Here is a 22366-nt window from a genome sequence, read left to right as displayed (position 1 = left end):
TCCCAGCACCTACATGGCAGCTCACAACTATCTGTAACTTCAGTTCCAGAGGGTCTGATACCCTCATACAGACACACATGTAGTCAAAACACCAAGGTACATTAAAAATTCATTTTTTAAAAAATATTATTGGCCTTCCTTAAGGCAGGGCTGTTCCAAAGTCCAACAGTTCTAGTAGGAAAAGAAAGAGACAACTTAAGAAATGATATGTAAGGTAGATACTAAACTGTGAGACCAGTGTCACCAGAATTTGTCATGTAAACGCCAGCAAAACTTTGTGCTGCTGCTTCTGCTAACAGGTTTAGCTGGAGTTCTCAAGAGCTGACTTCCTGTGCACGGATCTGGCTCCGCCCTGCAGTACCTTCCTCCTGACTAACTACTTAGACATTAAGGGTAGATGGCCTGTGGGAACTCTTGGCACAAACAGTTGACATCTGGGCTCTTCTCAGTCATTCCAGCGGCGTACGGACCTTCAGTAACTGCAGCACGGAGAATTTTTTCAATTTCATCTCAAGTCCAAACTCGTATTGTCTTCGGAACAAGCCGCAGCTACAGCCTTCCTACAAGGCGGCCGTTTGTGGGAATGGAGAGTTGGAAGAGGACGAAGTGTGTGACTGTGGACCGCAGGTTAGTGCTGCCGCAGGGGGATGTGGCCAGAGCGACAGGAGCTTCCATTAACATCTGTGCTGTCCCCCTGTCCGTTTGCTTCATTTCTCACAGCAGCTTCATTTCATCCTGCTACAAAGGCCTTTGCAAGGGACGTACGGACAGACTTGGGGGTCTTGGCATATGGTTCACCGATTGGGAGCCTATCCATGCAGATATGTTTGCTTTTTCTGCCACTCTTATTGGTGTATAGGTGGCACCTAAGGAAATGGTTCACACTCGCCATGTGCGAGTTGGTGACTTGATAATCAATGCATGCACGCCCTATGAAAGAAACCACAGCTAAGCCCAACAGCTTAGATCAGCATCTAATATGGGTTCACTCTGTGTAGCACATGCTGGCCTAAAACTCAAAACAACTCCAGCCTTCTGAGTGCTGGGATCGCAGGCTTGAGCCATCTTGCCTGGCTTATGAGCTCACCATCTGCCTCCTGACTCTCCTCGCCCTCTTTCCCTCACTTCCTCCCCTCTCCTCCCTCATCTCCCTATTAAGAATTAGAATGTAGCCGGGCGGTGGTGGTGCACGCCTTTAATCCCAGCACTCAGGAGGCAGAGGCAGGTGGATCTCTGTGAGTTCGAGGCCAGCCTGGTCTACAAGAGCGAGTTCCAGGATAGGCTCCAAAGCTACAGAGAAACCCTGTCTTGAAAAACCAAAAAAAAAAAAAAAAAAAAAAAAAAAGAATTAGGATGTAACCTCTAAGCAGTTTGCGAGTGCTTTGCATAAATAAATTTTCTTGCAATAGTATGAGATGAACAATGCCTTTATCTCCATATTTAAAAGCAAACACTGAAATTCGTATTAAGTGTCTCTTACAAGGCTTTTGTCTTAATTTCGTGTCTGTTGCTGTGATAGAACCCGACAAAAGCGACCTAAGGGAGAGAGGGTGAGCTAAAATAAACCCTTTGTCCCCAACCCTCGTAGAGTGGAAAGACTCTCGTAGAGTGATAAGACTATAATTTATATCACAATCTCGCTCTCCCGTCTCCTCTGTAAGAGTTAGGGTGCCACCTCTCAGCACACTCCCAGTGCACATGCAATGGAATCTGTTACCTGCAGTCCTGCGAGTGTACATGAGACCTCCAGAGCAGATTCATCGTGCTTTCCACAGCTACACCTCTGGACCACGGCGTCTCCATCCCTCCCGTCCATGCCACTCCCATTCTCATTTTTCAAACAAGCTATTTTGAAGGTCATTGAGTCTCATCTTTGGGCGACGTCTCCTAAGAGGAAGCCCTTCTCTTCCTCTTGGCCCAGCCTTGCCCAACCTTTCCCTTAAACTCACTTGCCATGCAGAAAGGCAGATGGGAAGCTTTCACCATGAAGTAAGGAAATATGAGAGGCCCATTTGGAGTTTGGCCATGGAATCTTATTGACTTTTTACCAATATTCAATCACCAATTTAAATTTAATATTTAATTCAAAATTATTTAAAATATACCTATAACCACAGGGAGGGTTTTTTTTTCCAAACCAAATAAATCTTCCATAAAACTGTGGGGTTGGAGGAAAGAGAAAAAGATGGAATGAAGGTAAATGAGATAAAAATAGAGAGATAAAGGGGAACAAGCCGTTGTCACAGCTGCTGAGAGTACTGTGTCCCTGGGGAACCAGGACGCGCATGTTCATGATTCCCTGTGTATTGGCTGAGGTCACTAGTGTGTGCCCCTCTCAATAGAAAACTGTCTTTCTGATGCTGCAGTGGGTCCAGTTTTCTCTGCTGTTCTTGCGATCATACACACTGACGACGCAACTTAGAAGAGGAGGGTTCACTTCCAAGCTGTTGGCCTTCACTGTAGGGAAGTCAAGCTGCAGGAGCCTGCAGCAGCTGATCGCATCCATGGGGAACGATTGCTTGCATGCTTACTCCTGCAGGACAGGACCCAAACCTAGGGAATGGAGCCACCCACACTGGATGTAATCAAGACATTCTTCTATAGATAGGCCCACAGGCCAAGCTGATCCAGACAACCCCTCATCGACTCTTTCTTCCCCGGAATAGCATGTTTTTAAGAAACTGTTGCCCATCGCAACAAAATTTCTGCTTGGTTTGGCTTGAGTGGAAAAAACATGGAAACTTCCCACTCAAATTTAACAGCAATGTGTCCTAGCTCATGGCGTGTTATCTAACTGAGGTCTAACCACTGTGATAATCCCTTCCCTGTAGAAGTCAATGTAGAGAGCCACAGCAATGCATCCACTGAGCAGAACAGCTGTGCCAAACATAGGACCATTCCTGTGTCCTACTGAATGTCTTGCTGGCAGTCCCTCTAAGACAACTAACCTCCAAGGCTGACTCTTGTCTGCTTTTAGTAAATGTTTTCCCAATTTGCCATCTAAAATTCCTGGGAATTAAAAATTGTGTGTGTGTGTGTGCGTGCGTGCATCAACTAAAAAGACCTCTCCTTTGTTATGTTTGCTTACTAACCCCAATAGTCAAAGCTATTAAAGCAGATTCAGAAAGCATAAAATAGAAGCCATGAGTAAATGATATAATAGTAACAACTTTAGCCATCTTCAGATACTACTGTTTTAAAAATTAAAGATAAAGTGAATTGCTAGATATGGTGGTATATGCCTACAATCCCAGTGCTGCAGGGGCAGGAATGGAAGCAGAAGCCAGGCATTCAGGGCCAGCTGTAGCTGAATGCCATTGAGGCTGGCATAGACAAATGAGACTAACTCTCAAAATTGAAAAAAAAAATATTGGGAAAGATTGGTGTGGGACAATTGTATTCTATCAATTATATTTTAAATAAATGCTGATTGGCCAGTAGCCAGGCAGGAAGTATAGGCGGGACAATCAGACAGGAAGTGGAGGCGGGTCAATGAGAACAGGAGAATTCAGGGAAGAAGGAAGCCCATCTCTCTGCAGACCTGACCTGGCCACAGAGCAAGCAAGATATAACTGCCTCACGGAAAAAGGTGCCAAGCCATGTGGCTAACATAGATAAAAATAATGGGCTAATATAAGTTATAAGAGTTAATAAGAAGACTGAGCTAATGAGCCAATCAGTTTACAGTTAATGTAGATCTCTGTGTGATTTCTTTGGGACTTAATGACTGTGGGAACTGGGCAGGACAGAAACCCTGACAGCAAAAGATAGTTCAGTTGTTTTTGCTACTCTTCGAATGACCAAAGTTCAGTTCCCAGCATCCACATGACGACTCACAAACATTTGTAATTCTAGCTCCAGGAATCTGATGCCCTCTTCTGGCCTCTGTGAGTATTACACTCATGCATCACAAGCACAGGCACATATACCTTCTCCTGTGCAAACACACAGAAACACACATCCACGGAGAATTTTGTAAAAAAAAAAAAAGTCTCTAAAATGCCTATAAACTGTTATTGAGACATATATTATCGAAGCTGAAAAAATATCACATAAGACCAAACCACAACTTCTGCTTATCCTACATCTTATATTTATTTAGCCTTTGTCTACAAGAGCCAGGGACCACCTCATTGTCTCCACTGTGATGGACCCGATGGTATCAAAAGGATTTTATTCCCTACACAGCAAGCTCTGTCCTAGGAATAGAAACATCGAGGATGTAATAAATAGCAGTCAATCAGTGTCTGGGCAAGTCAATCAGGAGGGTGGGTAAGAAGTGATTCGGTTTCTTTCTCCTGTTTGCCCAGATGAAAGGCGAGCGTCTGTCTTCAGGCTATATACTATGTTGCCATTTAAATACCTGTCCTCTCTGAATGGATTCAGGAAGACTCTTTATACATGTGGTTTGCCTTTCAGGGCTGTGGTGACCAAACTCCACCATGCTGTGATCCTAACACCTGTAAGCTGCGAGATGGTTCTGTGTGTGCTGATGGGCCGTGCTGCAAGGATTGTAATGTAAGAGACTTTTCTTTCTTTTTCTTAGGGGAGGGTTCGAGACAGGGTTTCTCTGTAGCTTTGGTGCTGGTCCCGGAACTAGCTCTTGTAGACCAGGCTGGCCTCGAACTCCCAGAGATCCGCCTGCCTCGGCCTCCCGAGTGCTGGGATTAAAGGCGTGCGCCACCACCGCCCGGAGAGACTTTTCTTTTTTTAGAAGATTTTTTTCTTACTTTTTATGTGTACGGGTGTTTTGTCTGAGTACCATGCACGTGCCTGGTCCCACAGAAGCCAGAAGAGAGTGTAGGATTCCCTGAGACTGGGTGACAGATGCTTGTAAGTTGTCGTGTGGGTACTGAACACTGAACTTGGGTTCTCTGGACAAACAGACAATACTCTTAACCATAACCACTGAGCCATCTCTCCAGACCCACGCTTTTTCTTTTAAAGAGTGTTGACATTTATATTTTGTTTTTGGCATTTGTCAGTGGCTTTTTTTTATGTATATCACAGGTATTACTCTATTATCCTTTTCAAGATTAGCTTGAAATTTCTTTTTCCAAATTTACTATATCTCTCCTTTTTTTAGTCTTCCTTCATGCAACACACCCAGACCACAGTTTCCCCTCCCTCCACTCCTTTCAGTCCCCTGACCCAACACACACACAAGCTCCCTTCTCTCACAACCATGCCCCCTCCATTTCCCTTCAGAAACGATCAGACCTCCTAGGGATATCAACCAAATATGGCATAACAAGATGCAATAAGACCAGGCACAAACCCTCATATCAGGGCTGGGTGAAGCAGCCCAGTAGGAGAAGGGTCCCAAGAGCAGCAAAATAGTCAGAAACACCCCCACACCCCACTGTTAGGAGTCCCACAAAAGCACCAAGCTAATAACCATAACACATATGCAAAGGAGCCCATGCAGGCTCCATGATTGCCACTTCCGTCTCTGTGAGCCCTTATGAGCCCCTGCTTAATTGAGCCCTGGTTGATTCTGTGGGCCATGTTCTCCTGGGGTGCTCGGCCCTACTGGCTTCTACAATCCTTCTGCCCTGTCTTTTTCAGGATTCCCCAGGCTCCAAGGGGAGGGAACCAATGGAGGTCTACAGACATTTCTATTATTAAGAAATTAATTTTAAATCTTTCATCCTATTTGTGTGCATTTTTCCACCAGAAATGTCAGAGTATTAGCAACAAAAGTCTTTCAACCATGAAAAATTAATTTTCTTTTGCATTTCTATAATATTCCAAGCATTCATTCCTCGAAAATTAAAACAAGGATGTATGGGTTGTATGAAATGACTGAAACAGAAATATTGTTCCTATTACATGTCATATATAGTCAAATATGCTACAAGCAGCACATAATTTAATAGTGTATTTTTATTTTTATTGTTTTTAAATTTCACATATGTACAATATATTTAGATCACTTCCCCCCTCCTGCCTCCAACTCCCCCCACACCCATTCCACTCTCTTTCTAATTCATGACTTTTTAATTTAATTATTGTTGTTACATATATATTTACATGTAAACGAGTAAATATATAAATGTAACACGCTGAGTTCATTTACCGCGTTTGTATATATCTTGTTCGGGTTGACCATGTGGCACTGGATAATCAGTTAGGTGGCTCATCCCCGGAGGAGACCAATTCTCCCTCTCTCGGGCATCATTAATCGCCCGTAGCTCTTCATCTCGGGTGGAGCCCTAAGAGATCACCCATCCCTGCTGAGGCGCCAGACAGAGCATTTATTCCCACCTGACGCATACAACGCACAGCACACCAGCGGTTTTCCGGGTGCCTCTCTGCTCCTCTGCGGCCTTACTCAGTGCGATTCCTTTCCCCCTTCAGATGAAGCCCAAAGGGGAGGTCTGCAGGCCTCCCAGAGGGGAGTGTGACCTGGCAGAGTACTGCAACGGCTCGTCCCCCGTGTGTGCGGAAGATTTCTTCATCATCGACGGGCATCCGTGTGGACAGGATAAGTGGGTCTGTCTTAACGGCTCGTGTCAGGACGGAGAACAACAGTGCCGTGATCTGTTCGGCTATGGTATCTTTAATCATTTGGCTTTTCCGTTTAAGCATTTTCTGGGTGCTGAAAAGAAACAGATGAGCCTGTTTTGTTTGGTCTGCGGTACTGAGGATTGCATTTAGGGCCACACCTGCCGCATGCGCTCTTGTTCCACCACCGGCATGCCCAGCCCCCGCCCACTTTTCCACTCTTTAGTTTTGAAGTAGTTTCTTGCTAATTTTCCCTGGCTAGCCTTGAACTCACTCTGTGTCCCAGACAGGCTTTGACTTTGTGATTCTCCTGCCTCAGCTTCGCAAGTAGTTGAGGTTACAAACCTGAACCACCAGACCCAGTTAAGAAACAGATGACAGGGGCTGGGCAGTGGTGGTAATCCCAGCACTGGGGGCGGGCGGGGAGGGGGGGGCAGAGGCAAACAGATCTCTGTGTGTTCGAGGCCAGCCTGATCTACAGAGCAAGTTCCAGGACAGCCAGGAATACACAGAGAAACGCTATCTCAAAAAAAAAAAAAAAAAGAAAGAAAAGAAAAGAAAGGGAAGGGAAGGGAAGAGAGAGGGAGGAAAGGAAAGGAAAGGAAAGGAAAGGAAAGGAAAGGAAAGGAAAGGAAAGGAAAGGAAAGGAAAAAGGAAAGGAAAGGAAAGGAAAGGAAAGGAAAGGAAAGGAAAGGAAAGGAAAGGAAAGGAAAGGAAAAAGGAAAGGAAAAAGGAAAGGAAAAAGGAAAGGAAAGGAAAGGAAAAAACCTTGTGCAATCCATTCGAGAAATGCTCTCCCTGGACCCAGCGTAAAGAGAATAGCTGAAAGAATCCTGGGTGAGAATCAATCTTTTGAGCAGAGAAAGGAGAATGATTCTATTGTCAGTTACTAGTTACTCCACTGTCCTGGGGGTTCTGTGTTTTCTGAGAAACCATAACCCACAAAGCACTGCTTTTCTCTTTCTTTGATCCAGATTGTCTTTGGGTTTTGTTTGTTTGGTTGGTTGGTTGATTGGTTGATATTTTTGTTTGCTGTTCTCTGAGTTTCTTGGAACAGTGAACTAAGTGTTACATTATCACACAGACCTCAAAAACCAAATGTATGTTTATATCTATTCGTCTAGAATTACCTCCATTTCTATTTTTGCTACTTTTGGGGAAACGAATTCATTTATATTTTAAGTATGTGGGTGTTGGAAATCAAACCAAGACCCCTGAAAGAGCAATCACAATTCTTTACCATCTCCCCACCCCATCTATTTCTCGTACTTTTTTTTCTTGAAGATTGTATCCTTTGTGCTATTTCTCCATGTCAAGATACTTGCACCATTATTTGAGTGCACCTAGCCGTCTTTGTTCTGTTCACTCCTGAGTGAAATGGCAGAGACTTATCTGCTGAGCCTTCCCTCCTCCATGGTTGGTGTTGGAAAGGCCTGCCTGTGGATTGTGCATCCTGCGGGTGTTGCCTCCCGTGTTTCTACTCCACTAGACCTAAGAGGCGAGGCCAGTCGTCGGGATTCAGTTGCTGTTTGTTGATATTCGTTGATATCATTGAGCTTCAGTTAGAATTTGGAGAAGGTTGTTCCCCTGTGTCTCACCCATGGGATTCCAGGGTTCTCCGCTGTGTGCTCTGACGTATACACAGGCAGACATGAAAGCATGACACAACCAAAGCCTTCTCTCCGTGAGCTGATCTCCTATCTTGCCTAGGTTTACTCTCAGGAGGAAACCGGACAGGAGCCAATGGAGTGTGACAGATCTAAAAATTGTCCCTGCAGCTATGAAATATTCAGATTCTGCCTGCTTTCTAGTCCATAAGCAACAGTTTGCTGCTCTAACCAGGCTCATAATCTGCATTTCTTACCCACAACATATTCAGCAAATTTTTTCTGAGACAAAATAAACCATCAACTTTGGGTTCACTGGTATCTCTACGCAACTTAACTGAGCACCTAGTGACTGTCCAGGATGCTGTTGTGACAGGTCACTTTCCTCCAGCCAGGCAATGCAGGTGTCAAAAGTCCCAGTCAGAGGTTTCAGCAAGCATAGAATGGATGGAGGCTGGAAATAGAAACTTTTCTCTAGGAAGTTTGGGTCTTAGAAGAATTGAAGCTAAGATGAATCAGAGATGAGAGTAAATGGTGAATAGTTTGATTGAAAAGACATTTATGCAAAAAAGCCCACCTTTATTCACAGTAAGTCAATGATTTGTTTAAGAAACTGACTTTCTTGTTTACACGGATGGGGAATAGTAGCATTACATATTAGGAACTGTGCGGGAGACATCAAGATTGAAGTATTTGACTGAAATGGTTTTGTGCCATCATCCCCATGTCTTTATTTTCAATTTTATGTAATGTTTGTTTTCTGTGCAATACATTCTGAACCATTTCAAAACCTTGAAAGTGTTCATTACCTATTTCAGCGCAAAGGACCATTCGAATATTCATTGCACCTTTCTGTTTACCTTCCAGAAGCCAACTTTGGTACAAATGAATGCTATGACGAGCTGAATTCGAAAACGGACATATCTGGGAACTGTGGGATCAGCCCCTCGGGGTACAAAGCCTGCGCACCTAAGTATGCCTTAAAAAATGGGACCAGACTCTAGCCCCTGACACTTGAAAATGCCACCAGTTACATCCATATGGAAGCAAAATAACAGCTGGCCATGGGGTCTGCCATGTCTGATCCAGTGACAAGATGTCAGGAGTGCCTAGAAAGGTTCCCTGCCACGTCCCACACACCTGGGGTGTTGTCCCAGTTGAACTAATTTGTCTGTACCTGAATTGTTCTCTGTCTTTTGCCACTCAGTGTTTTATTTCTATGAAGGTCCACTCATCAGACATAAGGATTCGGTTTTTAACACTTTTGACATTTTTGATGCTGTCTCCTTAATTCACGGCATACTTTTGTGACTCTGGTTCTGGAGAGCAGTGATGGGTGGGCCCCAGGGACTCCTAGGTGGCCCTGTCTCACAAAACAAGGTGGAGAGAGATAGATAAAGACACCTGTCATTGACCTGTGGTCTCTCTACACATGCGCACAGGCAGCTAGGCCATCATACACACCATACACAAACACTTACACAACACACACACAAAGTGGGCATTCTTCTTTGTACATTTCTGTTTATTTGCTTTATGTGTGTGGCAAAACAGTGATGCCTGGTGAGGCTAGAACAAGGGTTACCCTTGTGAGTTACCAGTGTGGGTGCTGGGAATCCAACTCGGGTCCTCTGGAAGAGCAGCCAGTGTTCTTAAAAGAAGTGAGCCATCTCTCCAGCCCCAAGACTGGACGTTCTTTATAGAGTTAAAATTAAAGCACAAGAAAGGAAACATTAATGCAGAACCTGTGCAGCCCTGACCAAAGTGTTCCTAACCTATGGTAATAGACTTACCTCAGGGCTGCCTGCAAGCACCTGAGATTTGGTACCCTAGAAACTTCCCAAGGATTTGGGCTTGTGGGGTTTTTGTTTATATTTGGTTTTGTGTTTTGGTTTGGCTTTGTTTTATTTTGTTTGAAGGGGTATCATGAGAAGATCTTCGCTGTAAAAGAAAATGCATGTTTTCAGCTGGGCGGTGGTGGCGCACGCCTTTAAACCCAGCGTGTAGGGGGCAGAGGCAGGTAGATCTCCGTGAGTTCAAGGCCAGCCTGGTCTGTCTGTTAGAGCTAGTTCCAGGACAGCTAGGGCTGTTACACAGAGAAACCCAGTCTCAAAAAAACAAGAAAGAAAGAAAGAAAGAAAGAAAGAAAGAAAGAAAGAAAGAAAGAAAGAAGGAAGGAAGGAAGGAAGGAAGGAAGGAAGGAAGGAAGGAAGGAAGGAAGGGTGAGAGAGAGAGAGAGAGAGAGAGAGAGAGAGAGAGAGAGAGAAAGAAAGAAAGAAAGAAAGAAAGAAAGAAAGAAATGGGGAAAAAAAGAAAATGCATGTTTTCATGAAGTGGGGGTAATTCCATGTCTGTGTGTTTTAATAAACCCTATATATGAAAAGGAAACATTAAACAGTTAAGGTTATGGCTGTGATTAGCAGAGAAGCCATATGCGCATACTATCTAAGCCACAATTCACTATCTGGGTGATGGAATGTGGAATGATTACTAAATTGTGGTTTAGATAGTATGCATGGTGTGTGTGTGTGTGTGTGCACATGCGTACGTATGCATGCATGTTGTGTGCAGACAGGATTTGCTGAAGGTGCCTGTGTTTTGCCTTCGAGTTTTGTGGTTACAGATTTGCTCTGTAGACCCGTGTTTCACCGTGCTGTCTGTCACAGTGGTACTTCTTCCCCAAGTACATAACCTGGATCCTCAGGCTCAGGCTCAGCTCAGTTACTGGCATCCATTGCCCACTGAGATTGCTGGTCTCAAAGTGATGCCGGCTGAGGGATTTCTATAGTGTGCATCAAAGCAAGAAAGGCTCCTCCAGCATCAGGGTTCCTGGTTTTCATGGCCAGCCCTTCCAGGCTAAAAGAATAACACTTAGCTACAAAAGAGGGAGCAGCAGCGTGCCTAATAGACACAGTTTCTCCCTTCCTTTCCTGAGTCTGCGTTCTTCCTGCGCAGAAGTGCGCACCTGTCTGTCATGCAAAGCCTCGGTCTCTTCATACATGGGAGTCAGTTAGCTCAGAGGCAAAGAGATGGTATCTAGTCTGCCCCCATTCTGACAAAGCTAGCTGACTGGAGGGTGGAAGGAGAGTGTCTTCAAAGACCATCTTGCCAGGAAGTTGATCTGCAAGCCACTTCTATAGGTGATGACTGTCCTTGCCGACAGGTATCCTCTCTGTGTGTGGAGCAGGAAGATGGCATACTTTTTTGTCCCCTGTTGGCTAGACCATGCCATAGCTTTCTGGTCTACATTCTTGTTTGTTTGACCAACAGTTTTCATTTTTAGTACTGTTCTTCTGTACCTAATGCCCCTTTATTGTTTTGTATACTTTTCCTGGGTTTTTCTGCACTACCATTAGGGCATATATGCTTTTATTATTTTATCATAATAATATGCGTGATGTATGGTGCTTTGGGGATGTGAACTTCAATATCTTATCCGTTGTTAAGCCAAAAAGAAAACGCAATCAGTCTGGTGGCCAGGCCAATTGCTCTTTTTTAAAAGTTAGAATAAGCTTGGATCTGATTGTGTTTAAGGATCAAATACAGGTGATGACATCACAAATGGTAATCTAGCCAATGGAAGAGTTCACAATTAATTTGTTCATTATTGTCAATAATCCAGTAAGGACTCTGTGGGTGTTATTCAAAATTAATTGCCAACTCCAATGTTTAATTTAAATCTATTTGTCTTTGAAATTATATTAAAGTATTTCTCTATTAAAATAGTGGCTTTCATTTATCTGTAAATTACAGTGACCGGAAGTGTGGGAAATTAATATGTAAATATGAAAGTGAGAATTTAATTAAAATAAGAGCTGCCACTGTAATTTATGCCAATATAAGCGGGCACATCTGCATTTCCCTGGAATATGCCGCTAATCATAAAGACAGCAACAACATGTGGGTGAGAGATGGAACTGTCTGCGCCGCCAACAAGGTAGGTGATCTCACCCCAGCAACTCCCCAGTGCTGTAAAGCGTGATCTTCCCCCCAACAACTCCTCAGTGTTAATGTAGTGAGTACTCATTGAGATGTATGCCTAGTAATGTGTTCTCTCAAAATGTAAGTACGCAATCAATGATGAAATTTGGAAAATAACATCAAAACACAAAGAATAAAAGAGAATAAAGCCATTGATCCTAAAATTATGCTCTATCATTAGCGGTATTTTTAAAGAAATATAATAATAATAATAATGCCATTGATCCTGCACAGCTGCTGCTGCTAAGGTTATCTCGTTGGCTGCTTTTTGTGGAAGTCACACAAATTCCCAGAAGACACAATCACAGGGTTCACCCCTGCATTTTGTTACATTTTCAGAATGCTGCAGAAAGAGCACACTTGGGATGTGGTGGATTATCTTTTGGCATAATTATCTTAAATAATGGTGAAAATAAAGACGCTACAGAGTAAAGCATAAAACAGACAAATCTAACTAGCATGTGATGGTTAGTTCTGTCAACTTGCTGCCTGGGAAGAGAGTCTCTTCTGGGAAGAGGAATTATCTAGATCAAGTCGGTCCCAAGGGCGTGGGGTGAGGGGAGTGGATTGTTAATTGATGTAAGGAGGCACAGCCCCCTGTGGGTAGCACCATTCCCTCGGCAGGGGGACAAAATGAAAATCATGGTGCAGAATCATGGCCCAAACATGGGGCAGCTTGATGATGCTCCTTCCTTCCAGCCCTTAGACTCTGGTCACTTTTCTGGTTAGTTTTTCTCCATTTCTTAGGCTCTTTAGCCTCAGACACCCTGTCTGCAGGTTCATCTGTGCCTCCCTCCTCCTGGCCACATCTGCTGCAGTGAAGTTCCTATGCAGTGAAGTTCCCATGCAGTGAGGTTTCCATGCAATGAAGCTCCCATGCAGTGAGGTTCTCATGCAGTGAAGTTTCCATGCAGTGAGGTTCCCATGCAGTGAGGTTTCCATGCAGTGAGATTCTCATGCAGTGAGGTTTCCATGCAGTGAGGTTCCCATGCAGTGAGGTTCCCATGCAGTGAGGTTTCCATGCAGTGAAGTTCCCATGCAGTGAAGTTTCCATGCAGTGAAGTTTCCATGCAGTGAGGTTCCCATGCAGTGAGGTTTCCATGCAGTGAAGTTTCCATGCAGTGAAGTTCCCATGCAGTGAGGTTCCCATGCAGTGAGGTTCCCATGCAGTGAGGTTTCCATGCAGTGAAGTTCCCATGCAGTGAGGTTTCCATGCAGTGAGGTTTCCATGTAGTGAGGTTCCCATGCAGTGAGGTTTCCATGCAGTGAGGTTTCCATGCAGTGAGGTTCCCATGCAGTGAGGTTCCCATGCAGTGAGGTTTCCATGCAGTGAAGTTCCCATGCAGTGAAGTTTCCATGCAGTGAGGTTTCCATGCAGGGAAGTTCCCATGCAGTGAGGTTCCCATGCAGTGAGGTTCCCATGCAGTGAGATTCTCATACAGTGAGGTTTCCTGTCCCCTTAGTATGTTCTTGAGAACTAGAATTTCTGTGTAGTACCCTTTCCAGTTTGATCTTGGTTTCTGGTCTTCTTTGTTCTGATGTCACTGTCCTGCTTTATTCTAGGTCTTCATCTGAGTTTCCCTTTAGGGATTTTTGAGAATGTTAATTACATCCATAAAACTAATTTGTTCCCTTCCATCGAAAAGGCTGTGCTTTTCTGTTTTCTTTTTGTTCCTTACAATTTTTGTTGTCGTTGCAAATTAGGTGTCTGAAAAATCTGCTTCTCTGGGTGTTTGAAGAGTGGCTCAGTATTGAGAATGCTTTTGATAATCATTTTATCTCATCCTTAGATAATTACGTATATTATGGGCACAATGTTGTTGTATTGAGGAGCAGCAGGCCACTTCCCGCCTGGCTCCCGTCCGCCTGGCTAGCTTATACCCTGAAATAACAACAGACAAATTATATTCATTTAAACACTGCCTGGCCCATTATTTCTAGCCTCATATTTACTAACTCTCACATCTTAATTAACCCATTTCTATTAATGTGTATCACCACTTGACTGTGGCTTACTGGCATGAGTCTAACCAGCATCCATTTTTGAGAGGCGAGCCATGGCGTCTGCCACACTGCCTTCTTCCTCCCAGAATTCTGTTCTGTCTACTCCACCCACCTAAGGGCTGCCCTATCAAAAGGCCAAGGCAGCTTCTTTATTTAGCTTCTTTATTTAACCAATGAAAGTAACACATAGACAGAAGATCCTCCTACACCACAATGTGATATTTTTGAGACCTGGAAACAGTTCTGCAGTGATCAGATCAGAGCAGCCAGAATCTCTATCTTTTAAGTATTTACTGTTTTTCATTTGACATACATACCATGTCACATGTAATTCCCTAGTCACCCTCTTCTGCAGTACAGTACCAGCTTACTCTCCTTTTCTAACTGTGACATTTTACCTGTTAGCAAACCTTCCCTCATCTCCCCGCCCCCAGCCATACCGCACCCAGTCCCTCAGAGCTCTCTAATTCTATTTGGAGTCACCTAATGATGATGTCGCACAACGCCCTATAAGCTCTTCCACGTTGCCACAAACAGCAAGGTTGCATTCTGCTTTTGTGGCCAAATAACAATTTCAATATGCATTTTATATATTAAGTATGATCATTTGTAATGGGTTGATTTTCAACAATTTGTAATAATTGCGTTGATACATTTTTCTCATGCAGCATATATGCCGCATTTTATCTACCTATCTATTGGCGACAGTGAAACCGGCGATATCTCTTGGCCATTATGTATAATATAAACAGGACAGGGCCGGACAGTGTAGGTGTCTCGTCAGCAGCCTAACTTTATCTCCTTGTGTGTGTACCTAGCTGTGGAAGCCTAGGATAGCTCTAAATCTTTCTCTTGTTGATTTACTTCAAGGACTTTCCACACACTTTGCATAAGAACTATACTAGTTCACATTCCTACCTTTTGGCCACACCCTTGCTGGGATGTGTGTTGGGGTGTCGTTTTTTTTTTTTTTTTTGTCATATTGCCAATAGCCAGCTTAACTGGGACGGGGTGGTATTTCAAGGTGGTTTTTATCTTAAAAGAGTACAGAATGCTTTTTAAAAAGTGATGAATCCAGCTGACATATCAGGCCCCTTGTCCATTCCAGGTTTGCATGAACAAAGAATGTGTAGAAGCTACAGTCTTGAATTATGATTGCTCCCCGGCAGACTGCAACAACCATGGTGTAAGTGGCTGACCCACCCGAGAGTGAGAAAGGCAAGCTCTCCAAACTGCTGGGGAGAGCCAGGGCTGAGTCCCCTCCCCCATGCCCCTCCCCACCTCGCCTGCTGCCCTCCATCCCAATAAGAAGCCTCACAGGAAAATGGACATTATCTGACATAAACACTAGTTTGCATATTTCCTGGTGTCAATGAGCCCAGCTGCCGGTCTTAGCCCGTGACTTTACGCTGTTTTCAGGTATGTAATAACAAGAAGCATTGCCACTGTACGGCCTCATACTTACCTCCCGATTGTGTGAATATGCAGGATGAATGGCCTGGTGGAAGCATTGACAGTGGCAATCGACAACGAGCTGAGTCGATCCCTGGTAAGTCTTCCTACGGAGTGGAAAACGTAATTGAAACATTGTGGGACAGGGGAAGTAAATGCTTGTCTCACAAACATGAGGACTGGAGTTTTGTCCCAAGAACTCACGTAAAAATGCTGTGGAGGCACAAACTTGGAATTCTGCCGCTTGGGAGGCAGAGACGGGAGCCAATCTAGATTAACTGGTAACCTTCGGGCTAGGGAGACACAGAAGTTAAGGAGTTGAGAAACTGAGGAAGACACTTACCATCCACCTTTGGAACACACACACACACACACTACTAAGAATTTTAAGTCAGTCAGTCTACAGTGGCCACAGCAAGATCCAAAATAGATAAAAGTCGGCCAAAGAGACCCATAGTTGTGGCCTTAATGGACATTTTCTAATCCAAACTCAGGAACTTACACTGAGAGAATCCTGTCTTGTGAACTTGACATGGTGAGAAGTATGTAAGTCCTGGGCTCATGTCTACTACCAGGAAGAAACAGGCTGTCAAAGCCACCAGGTGTGACCAGGAATTGTCAACCACAGGGAAGAACCAAGAAACCAGAGTCAAAAGTTCTCTGAGAATTTGGAGGTTATGGTTAAGAAACTGAAGCACTAATAATAAAAACCCAGAGACAGATATTGGGGTTCAACCTGAAGGTCAGAAAAAGCAAAGCAGCCAGCTGCTGGCTCTTACCTCTACCTCAGACTGAAATGGTGATCCTGCCTCCAGGAATCCTCAGACTGAGACTGAGTGAGAGCTGTCTCCTCCTGTTTTATATTCCTCTCTAGTTCTGGGATTAAAGGAGTGCACCACCACTGCCCGGCCTCTGTGGCTAGCTAGTGTGGCTGCTGGGATTGAAGGTGTGTGCCATCACTCCCTGGCCTGTATGGCTCACTAGTGTGCCTACACTGACCTTCAGGCAAGCTTTATTTATTAAAACACAAATAATACAGCACTATAAGAAACCCACCACAAAAAAAAATCAGAAGGTATGCCCAGATGCTTTCCAAGATGAATTGAGATATATTTTTGCAAAGAAAAAATAGTACTGAGGAAAACATAACCCTGATAACAAATTCAGATGCATAAACCAGCGATGACAACAAAATCACAATCGAGCATCCTTGGTCGCTGCATATGTGAAAATCTTTAACATGAAGCTAGCTCATAGTGTATAGTTATCTGTATTCAAAGTTAAAATTCCAGACCAGGCCTAGGGATAGATTATCATGGTAGAAAATTTAGATAGCACATATAAGACCCCAAGTTCAATCCCAGGTACCACCATGAAGGGAAAAAAAATCCATACTGTACCACTGTCAACCAGTGCCATTCACTATAGCAACAAAACCCAAATTGGCAAAAGACAAAATGGCGCTCGTTGCAAGGTATTTAGCCCTAACTCCTGAGGGTTTTGTTGCTGTTGTTATTTGTTTTGAGATACTCTTTAAGGTAAAGCCAGAAGAATCAAGTTTAAGCAAGACATGACTTCCAAATGGCCTGCTTACCCTGTGAAAAGCATGGTGTCTTTTCCAACAAACTTCATGCTCGTGAGAGTTGTACAGCAGAACTGTATCTCAGCTTTCCCATCTTGGTTTTCAGCTTGTTTAGAGCGGGTCCAACCATGTTTCCCTGGGAGTTCTCAGATGGAGAAGCATGACTACCTATGTGTGGTGGTTTGTGTAGGTGTGACCCCCATAGACTCAGGTATTTGAGTGTGTGGCCTATATGGAGTGGCACTTTTGGGAGGTGTGGCCTTGTTGGTGGAGGTGTGGCCTTACTGGAGAAAATACGTCACTGTGGAAGCAGACTTTGAGGACTCGGAAGCGCACTCAGTCTCCTTCTGCTGCCTTCAGATCAAGAATGCAGAACTCTCAGCTCCTCCTCCAGCACCACGTCTGCCTGCACACTGCCTTGCTTCAAGCCATGATGATCATGGACTAAATCTCTGAACTGTAATCCAGTCCCAATGAAATGTTTCCCTTTATAAGAGTTGCTGTGGTCATGGTGTCTCTTCACAGCAATAGAAACCTTAACTAAGACACTGCTTTCTGGAATGACTCAAACTCTCTCGAAAGCGGAACGTCTGTCCTGCTGCTCTCATGGAGTTCTATATAGACCAACAGACTTGGAGAGGTTTCTGAAAGTGTCCAAAGCCACCTTTAAAAGGATGCAGCACCATACAACCATACATGGGTCATGTGAAGGTACTGTGAAGGCAACACTATAATGTAACCACACACCTTTAAGACCAAATTGTCTCCCAGGAATGCTAATCATCTAATGAGGGTTATCATGCTATGATGTCTTTTAATAACAATTGTGTGACTTCCATGGCTGATTTAACATAGGAAGGCTTCCCCCGCTAACCATATCAACCTAGCCTGGAGACACCACCAGAGTCACTGCACTCACGATGGCCTCCTGACAGCAGGTGCCAGCCTTTTGCATGAGGCACAAGGACCACAACCTTTCGTCATTTTAAGTTATGTTGCCCCTTCAACAGCACCCTGTTATGAACTCTCAGCAATGCCTTTTTGTCACAGATGCCAGCCTCTCAAACTAAGGACCCCTATCAGCAACAAGGATTCTCCAAAGAAGGTGAGCATCCACCCTGGCGCATAAAGCGTTGGACCAACAACAAAGACTTGAGCGATTTGCCTTCTCAAGGGCAATTGCCGTGGATTCTGCCCAAATTCTGGTGCCCAGAGTCACATGTGGACCAGGAGCCAGACCAGAGATATAGAGGAGTCAGAATCCCTGATAGTGCAGACAGTTTGTACCATTGCACAGCCCTTGAGGAGATGAGCAGAAAGACCCCAAGAAGAAGCTGAGATGGGACAAGGAAAGAAAAGGACCTTAGCTTTGGAGGTCCCTAAGAGTAAGAACAGAGAAGCCAGAGTCTCTACCTTCCAGCCAGTCATCAGAAAAGGAATGGCTTCACTTTCTGTGCCCAGACTTGGAAAAGAAACATGAAGATGTCTATCCTGGAAGAGTGTATGACTTACTTGGAACTCCCAGTCTTCTCCTCCTCCTCCTCCTCCTCCTCCTCATCCTCCTGATGTTCTCCATCATCCACCAGACGATGAGATGTCTTAAAACAGCAACTAGTATAATCCTTGATGCTGCAGAATAAGAGAGAGAGAGAGAGAGAGAGAGAGAGAGAGAGAGAGAGAGAGAGAGAGAGAGAGAGACTGAGATTCCTCACCTGCCACAGAGCAGCAAAGAGACTGCAGACAACAATCTGGTCAGTTTGATAAAGGGTATCAGAAAATTGAAACCAACACATTTTATGATTAGCAATATTTATCTTCTCATAAAATTAGGAGCAAACACTGAAGTCTGCTCTCACGATACGTATCAGTATGTTTCCTTTGTCATAGGCCTTAAACATAGGAAAGAACAAGAAAGGAACAAAAAGACTAGAAAAGATGATGTGATGTTGCTTTTATGTGTAAGATACAATTAACCACAGAGAAAATCATAACAGATTTGAAGAAGTAAAAAGCACTTCTCAAAGGTCTCACTGTGTAGCCCTGACTGACCTAGAACTCACAATGTAGCCATGTTGGCCTTAAACTCACAGAGATCCTCCTGCCTCTGCTTACCAAGTGTTGCAATTAAGGCATGCAGCACCATACCTGATATATATATATATATATATATATATATATATATATATATATATATATATATATATTCTAAGCAACTTGCTTTTATTGTTTTTTTTTTAATTCTGTGGATGTGTGTATGATGGGGCAGGGATTACGTGCATGTGAATCCAGGTGATTTCAGAGACCAGAGGTGTTGAATCGCCTGGCTGTTGTGAGTCAACCAATGTTGATGATCTATGAAGTGGACAGTTTATCTAAATATGAGAACTAAACCTATATATAAATATTCTAGAAGAACTCTTTGAAAAACAATTTGTGAGAAAGGACATGAAAATATGCTTAGGTTAAAACAAAACAAAACATAATTTAGACCTAAAATATATGTACAGCATTTTCTTTTACCAGAAATAAGAGTTTGAGAATTCCTCACTGGTAACTTAGATCACACTTCAATTCCTTTGATCAGAGACTGCCTGGAATAGAAGAGTCTCCAAGGCAAAGCAAGGAGCATGGATGGGGTAGATGGCTCCGTTGTTAGCTGCTCTTCTAGAGAACCTACATGGTAGCTCACAACCATCTGTAATTCCAGTTCCAGAAGATCCAACACCCTCCTGTGGCCTTCTCAGCCACCAGTCACACACCTGGTAGACATACATACATACAGATAAACACTATGCACAAGAACATTTTAAAAATCCTTTAAAAAGATACATATAAAAAGAAAAGCAAGGGGCAGGACTTTTACACATAGATTTGGGGAGTTTGAAGGTGGGGCTTCTGGTGCCATTGTGTTATCTACATTATATACAGTTAATTATATATAAAGTTTATATATAAAATATATGTAATTATAAAGGTTTTTGTTTTGTTTTGTTCCTGTTTCTATTGTTGTTTCAAGACAGGGTTTCTCTGTGTAACGCCCTGGCTGTCCTGGAACTCGCTTGGTAGACCAGGCTGGCCTCAAACTCACTGAGATCCGCCTGCCTCTGCCTCCCAAGTGCTAGGATTAAAAGCAAGCATCACCTGGCTGAGCTGAAAACTTTTAAATAGTGTAACGTGTTTGTTCCGACGACAGCAGCACACAGCAACGCTGTTGTTTCAGTCCTAGCGGCTGCCTTCTAACCCCTGCTGCTTTTCTTCCCAGCAAGGCCCTATGTTGCAACTGCTTACCGCTCCAAGTCTACCCGGTGGCCGTTCTTCTTGATCATCCCTTTCTACGTTGTGATCTGTATCCTGATTGCCATACTGGTAAAAGTCCACTCCCAAAGGAAAAAATGGAGGACCAGCGACTTCTCAAGCGATGAGTGTGTGGATTTCATACCTGCTTTCTTACTTTCATGATTAGTTGGTATAATGGATTATTAATGGTATCAAGATAGATGTAGCTAGTAACTCAGATTTAACTTTTGTCCTTTGTGTGATGGAAACTGAGTACTTAATATATTAATGATTACTAGAATGAATAATCAGGGTTTTTTAACGATTGGTTTTAATCTTATAAAAAATTAGTGGGTATAAAAGTGCCACAGAGATATCTGTTGTTTTTTTGTGCTACTAAGAAAATTAGTTGAAAATAATCACACACACACACACACACACACACACACACACACACACACACACATACTGGCCTCTTTAGGGATAAAAGCAAATGAAAATTGCTATCTCCCACTTACTAAAACTATTATCAAATATGCATTAAACATTACTTAATTTTTATTGTTTCTGTATTGTAAAGAGTTCTTATTGCTATTTTGAAAAATTGACCAAAAATGTTCAGGAAAATATTTTTCCTTTTGTTCAGTTTTGACCTTTTTTTTTAATATACATAAACGGAGCACTAAAGAGCCAAGGTGAAAGACTACTATGACTAAAAGACACCAGAAGAGTAGCGCACACTGTAGCAAAAGGATCATGAGTTCAAGGGCTGCCTGGTCTACTTAGTGAGTTCCAGCCTAGCCCTCAACTGCATAGTGAAAGAAACTGCCTCAGAAAGAAAATGCAGGAGAGTGGTATGGGCTGGGGAGGTATCTCAGTGTGTTAAGTGCACACACACACACAAGCGTGAGAACCTACTTCACCCCCAGCACCTACCTAAAAACTGGGCAGACAGCGTGCACCTGACACCCAGTACAGTGGGATATAGACTGGTTCCCTCTCTAGTTCACACAGCCCAAGCTCACCTGCCTAGACATGGTGCTGGGCCCTCGCACATCAATCAAGACATTTTCACAGAATGGCCATAGACTGTTCTTCAAGTGGAATTCCCTCTTCCTAGGTAACTCTAAGTTGTATCATGTTGACAGTAAAAACCAAGCAGACCACAGGAAGAGGGCAATAAACCAGTAAGCTTAACATCCATGAGTAAAGGTGATGGTGAATGGCTGCGAAAGGTGCCAGGCAATTTAGCCATTTAAAAGTGTTAAGAATCCGAGAGTGGGCTCAACCTAGAAACATTGTATCCCTGTCTCTAAGTGATTGTCTCTGTCTCTAATTCTATAGGCAATTTGAAACTGAAACTGAAACAAAAGACTAGTCTGGACAGCAAAGAGTTCCACGAGGTCGTGGTGAGTCTCCAACATTGCAAGGGAGAGAAGGAAGAAGAAAAATGTATTGGGCGTAAAGGGCAATAGTCATGTAGTTAGTTCTGTATAACCTGAACAACAAATGACTATTTCGCCGTATTGTAATTTATATCAATAACATGAGAATGTTATAAATAATATCACAATCGATCACTGAAAAGGATCCTGCAGGCTGGGGAAGTAACTCGCTCTTGAAAGGCACAAGGTCCTGAGTTCTGGAGGCAGAAACCATACTGCAAGCTGGATGTGATAGCACAGCTTGTCACCCCAGCCCTGAGGGACAGGCAGGCAGTCCCTGAGGCTCATGGCCAAGTCAATCTAGCCGACAAGGTAGACAGCACCTGAGAAACACCAGCCAAGGTTGATCTCTGGCTTCCACATGCATGTGCACATCTGTGCATGGGTATATAAGTCCACCTGCATATACACACATGCACACAAGTACACATGTACGCAAATACACACAGGCACACAAGTAACACACGAACACAAAAGTATATATGCACACATACACACACATGCACACAAAT

General features: G+C 43.5%; 1 protein-coding gene across 1 annotated transcript in view; it reads left to right on the top strand.

Annotated features, from left to right (window-relative positions):
* Adam2 (ADAM metallopeptidase domain 2) overlaps positions 1-21787 on the top strand; it is a 44989-nt gene extending 23202 nt beyond the window's left edge. Inside the window, exons 12-20 of the mRNA XM_075949558.1 lie at positions 450-627; positions 4420-4518; positions 6361-6556; positions 8982-9087; positions 11868-12051; positions 15208-15285; positions 15519-15648; positions 20396-20555; positions 21754-21787. Coding sequence (XP_075805673.1) covers positions 450-627; positions 4420-4518; positions 6361-6556; positions 8982-9087; positions 11868-12051; positions 15208-15285; positions 15519-15648; positions 20396-20555; positions 21754-21787 — 1165 coding nt within the window. The remainder of the gene's footprint in view (positions 1-449; positions 628-4419; positions 4519-6360; positions 6557-8981; positions 9088-11867; positions 12052-15207; positions 15286-15518; positions 15649-20395; positions 20556-21753) is intronic.
* The last annotated feature ends 579 nt before the right edge of the window (positions 21788-22366 follow it).

Source organism: Microtus pennsylvanicus, chromosome 15 (genome assembly GCF_037038515.1).
Source record: "Microtus pennsylvanicus isolate mMicPen1 chromosome 15, mMicPen1.hap1, whole genome shotgun sequence".
Classification (NCBI taxonomy): domain Eukaryota; kingdom Metazoa; phylum Chordata; class Mammalia; order Rodentia; family Cricetidae; genus Microtus; species Microtus pennsylvanicus.
This window is presented reverse-complemented; position numbering and strand designations above follow the sequence as displayed.